The sequence below is a fragment of the Protopterus annectens genome, chromosome 4.part0 (assembly GCF_019279795.1).
Source record: "Protopterus annectens isolate FY-2018-M chromosome 4.part0, PAN1.0, whole genome shotgun sequence".
Taxonomy (NCBI): Eukaryota; Metazoa; Chordata; order Ceratodontiformes; family Protopteridae; genus Protopterus; species Protopterus annectens.
Genome location: NC_056733.1, coordinates 1,707,516,827 through 1,707,526,007, shown reverse-complemented (window position 1 = coordinate 1,707,526,007; position 9,181 = coordinate 1,707,516,827). Strand labels below are relative to the sequence as shown.

Below are 9,181 nucleotides of genomic sequence, written 5' to 3'. Positions count from 1 at the left end.
GAAATGAGTCTATTCTGAAAGGCAATATAAAAAGACCAAATTAACTTTTTTAAACAGTATAATTTTAAATTTGCAAGGCTTAAATAAGAGGTTGGTTCACTCAAAACCAATGCATCCTGTTGTGGCTAGTTCCTATGGTAACACTTCCTGGGGTGACAGAAAGAGGTAGTGACTACAATACACCAGTGTATGACATTTCACAAACAGTGGCTTCCCTGTGAGCAGCACTGTCTTGCATTCTCTTTCCCTAATGTACATAATTTGGATGTTGCCTGCATCGTAAAATACCCAACATGTCAGGGAAAATGAAATATCTGGGAGTTCAAAATGGCCGCCTGGTAAGTCACTTCAGACAGTGCTGTAAACCCCTGTTTTGATATAAATGCTAGAATGCTAACATTCTTGATGTTTTGTGGTTGCCTGTAGCTTGACCATATCAAATGTTAGCTCAGCTTTATCGAAATCATCTGATGAAAGAGAGCTCTATTCTGTTATGGGTGAGGGATAAATGCTGTCGTGTTTTATCTTCCGTACTACATAATATATTGCGGCACTGGGAGAAACAAATCTTTTTTGACACCTGTATTATACCACTCTGGGAATTTTCTCAAATATGTGGAATAAAGATAGGTTTTAAAGATGAGAAATGAAATGTTGTACTGAACTTGGATGTAGGAAAATTGCACTGAATAAATAATCATACACAAGGGGATGAGATTGTACAGAACAGGGAGTTGTCATAAGAGTGGTTAGGAGAATTCGAAAATGGCTACAAATCTGAAAGGTGTTCATTTAGAAGGAGACCGTAATAAAAGCAGATGATGAGATATGCCATAACAAAGTGAAATTTGATGATACAGCAGTCTAACAAAACTGTATTGCTTCTTCACTTCCCATTGTTGTTTACATTATCTTTCCAGCTTATTCATTTAGTTATATCTACAAGAGTGTGCTAAATATCCACATGTTCACCCATTTTATTTTGGCTGTAGTTGGCATTTGCAGTTCTAAGCATTAACCTTGGAATATTTTGCCAGTTCTGCACTCGGTGTTCTACAGTTTGTTTGCTGCTCATCTATCTATCCTAATCTGAAACTCATTGCTACTTCTGCGAAGCTGCTTCTTTCACGTCAGAATGAGAAATCTTTGAGAAATGACAATAGAACAGTATGAAAAAGATAGGTTTAATATAGAGAACAGCTGCTGTAAAAGTTGGCACTGTATAGGACGGTAAAGTAGAGAATTAAGTATAGCACCCTAAGAAAACAAAATTGACATGGGAGTACAAGTCTGCAAAGAGTTATTATCCTGGTATAATCAATTATGAGATGATGTTTTGGGTTTAAAGTGAATGCTACAAGACACAAAGTGAAGATTGGGGATGGGGTTGTACTAAGACTATAGAAGATTGCTTCCTTTTCTAACTGTTGGAGGTGCAGCCTGGATATAAACATGGAAAAGAAAAGTTACTGATGGCTAACAATGGGGCTATGGTACAGAAGCAATGAGAGATCACAGGCACATTGCTGAAACATAGCATGGTTTCTGATGTATCAATATAAAGCAATGTCAATGAACAGAGCAAGAAGTGTTACACATTTCTAAAATACATGATAGCATAACTATCTGATGACATCATGTGTGGGGGTATGTTAGTCAAAGGACAAATAACTGGAAGATTGTGCATACAGGTTCATACTGGAGAACGGGCACTTCTTAAACAGAACAATGTACAAAATGATTGCTGCAGAGATATAGGACCTGCAGAGGAATTCAGAGTCAAGGAGTGTTGAATTTGTAATTGTTGGGTGTTTACCTCTAGCATTTAGTGATACAGGGAGGTATGGGAAGATAAGGAAATAGCCCAAGATTCTGGAGGCTTCATGTTTAAGTAGTGTTGGGGGGGGGGCAAAATAACTTGCACTTAACCACTCAGTGGTATAGCATTTCATCTAATCAAAACTGAATTTCATTTTCTAATAAATATGAGTGTCCTGAATTGGTATTGATTGGCAGTGTGATTTTAGGATAACAACAAAGAAAACAATATTTGAGCTACAGGATCCATTTAGATGGCTTGTAATACAGTTTACTGGAGTAAGTGAAAAATACTAAGTACATTGAGAGTTACTCCTCTCTAGAGTGTAGTATGAAGTGGGGTGAGGATTAGATAAGGGTAGAAATCATATCTGTAAGACAATGAGCAGCAAAGGGTGTTTAGCTCTGTACACAAAGGGACATGAAAAAAAAGTCTCATTAGGGGTAATATATAAATACTGACCATGGGATGTATAAGGCGGATCTCTAATGAAATGGGATTGGTTAATTTTAGCACAAAAATTGAAACTGACTAGGCTTACAATGGCCCGCAAGAACAGCTAACACAGCACTTAACTATGGACCTATAGTCCTATGAGTGTTTAGCTCTGAAGAGACATCAAATGTTTAATAATATACAGTGTAAATAAGACTGCATTTTATGCTTATAAGGTTGTTGACAAAGAGTGACTTAATATTTGGTTAGACGTGGAATGGAATAAATGTATAAAAGTACATATAAGGCAAACTGAGTACTTATGAGAATTATTATTAAAACAATAATTATTAATAATACATTATAGTTATTATTAGCAGTCGTAATAGCAGTAGAGGTAGTTCTTTTAAATTATTTCTTAAAGCTTAAACTACTTAAAATAACAAACAAACTCTACTAAGAGTGACAAAAAGCGCTTCAGATAAATCATTGTTCTTTACTAGTCAAGTGAGTTTTCTTAGCATTTTTTTTCCCATATTTCTTAAAGCTTTTCAGCTGTACTGGTAAAGTGATCTAAAGCAGGCTCAGTTCAACCACAAACTTCATCAGTGGCAAGTAGAGAAGTAGGGAAAATATGTAAATATCTTCAAGCATCCAAAAATAATTTCTATTAAATACGAGCTGAATGCATTCATTCAATCACGCATTCACTTACTGATAAGGAATTACTTAGAGGCCAAGGAAATGGTGCCAGCTCATTGGAGGGCATACACACACACACACACATGCACACACGCACATGCACAACATGCACATCTACCGGCAATAGAAAAAATTCTTATTCACTTACACCACATCTTTGGGAAGTGGAAGCAAATCAAATCACCTGACATGAAGCCAGGTAGACACAGGGAGGATGTATAAGCTTTGTAAGGCAGCAGTGCTAACCCCTACATAACTTTGCTACAAATAGTAAATAAAAAAAAACAATAATAGTAATTATTGTAACATACAAAAATCAGAAAGTATAGAAACACCCTGCATTACTCATGTAGCCTGTTAAATACGCATATTAAGAGAGAATATAATTTGGAACAAGTAGTTTCAAAACTCTTAAAATATATTAATAAAATATCTTTCCAAAACCTATAGCAGAAGCAGAAGCTGATAAATAGCATTCATGGGGGTTTGTCCATTCGCTGAAGACAGATATGCAGATGTTGTCCACAAAATGACATTTGAACAAAGCCACAAATCTTTTTTTTTTCTAAAGATACATTGATGTCAGAATTTATAGTTGACAGTGGCAGGTATGTGGCTTTCCTCCATTACGCAGGATTTGAAGAAATACACTTCTGTTTTTTTTCTGTTTCAGACTTCAACAGATTATCAATCAGTCAAATATCCCCATTTTAAGTGTTTTCAATGCACCATTCTTCACCTTGTTATCTTAGACCTAAATGATGAGGCATGTGTGACAGAAAGGTTTCTAAGACTTTGAATGCATAAAAGAAAGGAGAAAATAGTGAGAATAAAAATGAATTAACTTCAGGACAAATAATTTTCTAGTATGAAGACAGTCATAAAATGGTAGAAAATGAAAGGAGGTGAATGCATGAAATAAGGCGATACTTGAAGGAAGGCTGAAGAGAAAAGGGGGAGAACATAGCCGTAGCATCAAAGTGTGAAGGCAATGGCTTACCTACCAGCCAAGTAGATATAGATAAAAGTAGGTGAAGGTAACTTAAGAAGAAAACAGTACAAGATAAAGAAATAGTAAAGAATTATGGCACTATATAGGTGTAGACTTAAGCAAAGAATTGCATAGTATTTTAAATGCATTCAAAACCATGGTTTTTGTGGCACAGTCAAGTAAGGCAGCATTTTGTGGACAACATCTGCATATCTGTCTTCATATCTGCAGAAGGCCAAAATGAGGGCAATAAATTGGACATAAGAGTATGGAAAGGTTTTAAGCTGAGGAAACAAGGCCATAAAGTAAGGAAGTTTTGCATTTCTTGCAGGGGTGCCTTCTGTTAAGTAATACATGGAAAATGTGAGAGCCTGGAAATTAGTGGCAGTATATCACTGTATTAATGAGACTTAGGCTGTCAACACAATCACTACACCTCAAACACCACCCACAACTACACAACAAACACCCACATATGGAGAGGTTCTCAACAAAACAAACCCAAACAAAGGAGATCTCAGTGGCAAAAACACATGAGAACTCCACAACCCTCCACACCACATACCATGCATAGTCCACATACCAGTGTCTCACAACCATAAACCCAACATACTAGTCATAGGAGACTGCATTATGAAACAGACAGATGTGCCTCTTACCTGGCTGGATAAGGAGTAAGTCACGGTTAGTTGTTTGTCAAGTGTCAGAATCCGCCATATAACACAGGCACTCAAGTCTCTCAACAACAGGAACTGTTATGACTCTGCCATAGTCCATGTTGGTGTGAACAACTTGAGATGTACCACCCTTGGACTATATGAAGAGAGACATGATTGAGCTCACTGAATAAGTGTCCCAGGCAGGTATGTCCCTAGCATTAAGCAGCATTCTACTGTCATCCAGAATGATGCTTCAGTACAAACAGAAAATGATTGAATTTAACAATTGGCTTAGTTTCTGGTGTCGACAGACCATGATGCTTTGCTAGAGATGGCCTGCATCAGTTTCACTTGGTCTTCAGGCTTCTGGCAAAGGCCCTTGCCTCCCCCATAGTCATGAGGTTGATACTGCTAACATGAAAATTTCAACAAAACACAAATTAAAGGTCATGCTGCTAAACGCTAGGAGTCTAAACATGAAACTGCACTCATTGCAATCATTCTTAACCCTGGAAGATGCTGACATTTGTGCAGACACAGAAACTTGGCTCAAAGCTGAGGAGAGCACCCCAGCCTTACCTGGTTACTTATCCTACCATGCATTCAAACCCCAAAATGTGGGCAGCAAAGCCAAAGAAGGTGGAGTTTCAATATATATTAAAGACACACACACCTCCAAGCTGGTCAAGCAGTATGACACACAGGAGATAATTCAAGTGCAGTTAACCGTTGACAAGACCCCTATTCAAACTATAGATAGCTGCAGGCCCCCAAATTTGAATCAAGATGCCCACTCCACCTATATGGACCTCTTCAAATCTATCAAGATTCACCCCTTTACCCTAATCCTGGGTGACTCTAATTACCCAACCATAGATTGGAAATTCTTCTCATGACAGAACACAAATGTCCAGAGATTCCTCGATTTTATCAATGTGAATGTCTTGGAACAGCTAGTCGATACCCCCACAAGAGGTGATAATATTTTGGACTTGGTATTAACCAGCATGAGTAACCACTGCAGCACCCCTACGATATCATCCTCCCTGGTAAGATCCGACCATAAAGTGGTTATTTTCGAATTCATCATCTCCCCTGACCCCCCCACCCCCCTCTAGCTAGGGTCAAACAAAAAACTTCTCCAAAGCTGATTACAACCTCCTGAGGGATGATATAAACAGCTTCACAGCCCCCTCCCCCACTGTAGGAAGTGGCACCAATGTCCAGATCTACCCAAAGCACTATACGAGCATTTATATAGATCCATGGAATCAGGAATACCTGACAAGGCAAAATCATCCTCCTTAAGGAATAGTAAACCTGTCTGGTTGACATTTACAATAAATAAACTATATAACAAAAGGAAAAAATTGCTGTCCAGGACCAAAAAGGAGCAGGTGCCCAATTGGAATCAATCTCTCCTTAGCCTGAACGAGCAAATAAGAGCACTAGTGAAATCCTCTAAAGCAAACTTCGAGTCCAAATTGGCCACATCTATTAGAGACAGTTGTAAGGCCTTCTTTACATATGTCCGCAATCTCAAAGGAAGCATCCAGACCTGTTCAGAACTGGTGGTCAAGGACACCACATACACAAATGCTGCAGATATAGCCAATCTACTGTCTGACAAATTCAGCAAAAACTTCTCCCCTCTGTCTATCCTGATCTGCAAGGCCATGGAACAGATTATCATGGACTTCATTAACATTGACATTGGCAACCTCCAAACATTTGACCCCGCACAGTTTGGCATTGTCAAGGGTAGGTCATGTCTGTCAAATCATTTTTAAGAGAGTCACCAAAGCCAAGGATGAGAGGACGACGGTGCACTCTACCTTGACCTGGCCAAAGCCTTCGACACTATTCCCCACTCGGGCATAGTAGATAAACTCTATTAATTAGGCATCAATCCTTATGTTACTAGATGGGTAGCAAACAGACTCACTGATAAAACCCATCTAATCAAAATAGGGAAAGCCACCTCAAGCAGTAGACCCGTAACAAGCGGCATACCCCAGGGATCGGTCTTGGGGCCTCTGTTATTCTGGATATACTTCTCTGAGGTGCAAGCCAAAACAAGTGGGCTATGGCTGACCAAGTTTGCAGATGACTGCAAGCTGGGCACAGTCATCAATTCCCCAAGTGATGTGGATGTCTTCCAAGAGGGTCTCACCCAAACAAATGACTGGCACCAGAAGCATGGCCTCAAGCTGAATGCAGTACAAAACATAGGGAGCCAGCAGACAGTAGCAGTACATATTTTTTGCAAAAGTAGCTGAAAAGCATAGTTTAAAAATAAAAAAGAGACAAAACAGACCAGTTTTGACTGTAAATATTACAAATCATTCTTCAGTGCACAGTCTGTTTTGTCTCTTTTTTATTTTTAAACTATGCTTTTGAGGTAGTTTTGCAATAAGTATCTACTGCTACAGTCTGCTGGCTCCCTATGTTTTGTACTGCTATCAGGTCTTTTTGGAGCTGTGCAATTGCCGTACTTGCAGGGACTGTTTATCTACTCAAGCTGAATGGCAAAAAAATGCATCATCATCATCCCCTTTGGGGAGAGTGACATCCCTACTTATTATCACATTAATAACAACGTCCTAAGTGCACAATCAGTAGTAAGGGATTTGGGCACCCAGGTTGATAGCAACCTGACTTTTGACCACCATGTTGCTCCCGCTGTACAGAAAGCTTTCTACATGGCCCACCTCATAAGTAAGGGTATCTCATCCAGTGAAAAAAAGGTCATAACATCCCTGTATTTTCCCCTTATAAGGCTAATTAATGAGTACAATGCCACATACCTTGCAAAGCACATGCAGCAGCTGGAGAGACCACATAGGTTCCTCACCAGGAGAATCCAGGGCCTCAAACACCTACCCTACACAGATAGGCTAAAAGCCTTGTCCCTCTATTCAGTTTCATACAGACTCCTCAGAGATGACCACTGTCTGGCATTCAAAGCAATCTCAGACCTTGCCTTGATGGGACTGCTGCATATCCGCAAGTCAAGCTCCACTCGAGCAATCTGTATGCGCGATCTCAACCTGGTCTGTGATATTAATAGGACTTGTTGGCAAGACAGAGCTGTGTCCAAGAGACTCCCCTATCTGTGGAATAGACTCTTTCTTCATGTCAAGCAGAGTACCTCATTATCCCTTTTTAATCGCAACCTGGACAACTGGATGGCAAACAGAAAATACATCCCTGGGATTCCACCTGTGTCCCTGCTGGACAGGGGATCTGTGTGTTGACTTGTCTAAACATGGACTAAACTCTTGGAGAGGTTTATAAGGGCCTCAGGTCCAATAGCCTAGTAAACTCCTATGATCCTATGGTCCTGCGATCCTATACTTCTTTGCAAGGCATGTAGTATAAGGTCGATGTCTTGTGCATCTTTGTGCAAAGAATGTTATCCCAAGTACATATAGGCTCTAAACACACCTACTTGAGAGCAATAGGATTTCATACAAATTAGTCAAACCTTGAAGTAAGTGTTTTTGTAAGGTGGGCAAGCCAACCTCCAGCAATTTTTACTCCCATCCAGTGAAGTCCTACCTCCCCACAAGCAACCCTACTTTTATATATGTTCCTCAAGGCAACAACAGACATTGTTGCAACATTAAAACAATGAATGCTCTTTATCTGCTACACCTTGATCTCAGAGTGAAATAAAGAAATACATTTCAAGGCTAAAATCATTACTGCAATAGGCAGTCAGCAATCCTGCCACATATGGTGAGCAACTGAAGTTAACAAGCTTGAAGAAGCAGAAACGCAAGCAATGATAGACTGAGCAAGTCAAACCGATAGAAATGCATGTACTGTGACACCGTATAGCTTTTAGCCTCTGAGAGCAAGACAGATCAGAAAGGTTAGAAAATGATGCTGAACATTTTGAATTATTCTTTATTACTTGCACATAAAACAAAATGAACTAAATAATAGATGTCGCTGGGGATAGCAGGACTGAGGTGTGACTGTCGAGTAACAAGATTTTGTGCTTGTCTAGAGACTTTCTGAGTCACATCCTACATTCTATATCAGACATACTGAAAAGAAACAGGCAGCTGTAGTACAGTACCATCATCCATATTTTGACTGATAAATGTTGATTAAAACAGAATAAGTCAAACTGAGAGTTACAGTAAAATCTGTGTTAAGGTTGGATGTTTGTGAATGGAAATAGAGTAAAGAAAGCACTAATAAAGCTATATTACAGTAGCAGTTGCCTGATGTTTTAGGTAGTGGTGATTCAGCCAATCAGATCCACTGAATGGGTTCAGAGGTACACTGATTTAACTTATTCTGAGGTTGTATGACATTAGAGAAGAATATAGAGATATATTTATATTTATATATATATATATATATATATATATATATTTATATTTATATATATATATATATATATATATATATATATATATATATATATATATATATTTATATATATATATATATATATATATATATATATATATGTATATACACACACAAACATGGGATCTAATGGTGTTGGTATCACCAAACAGATCCATGTAACATGATAGGATTTGCATACTTTTTGTA

At 38.6% G+C, this 9,181-nt stretch overlaps 1 protein-coding gene across 2 annotated transcripts in view; it reads left to right on the top strand.

The window, feature by feature from the left end:
• Positions 1 to 212: 212 nt before the first annotated feature.
• Positions 213 to 9,181, top strand: part of RGS14 (regulator of G protein signaling 14) — an 854,621-nt gene continuing 845,652 nt past the window's right edge. For both annotated transcript variants that reach the window (XM_044069441.1, XM_044069439.1), the window contains exon 1: positions 213 to 338. In XM_044069441.1, the coding sequence (XP_043925376.1) occupies positions 294 to 338 (45 nt within the window). In that variant the 5' untranslated portion in view covers positions 213 to 293. The remainder of the gene's footprint in view (positions 339 to 9,181) is intronic.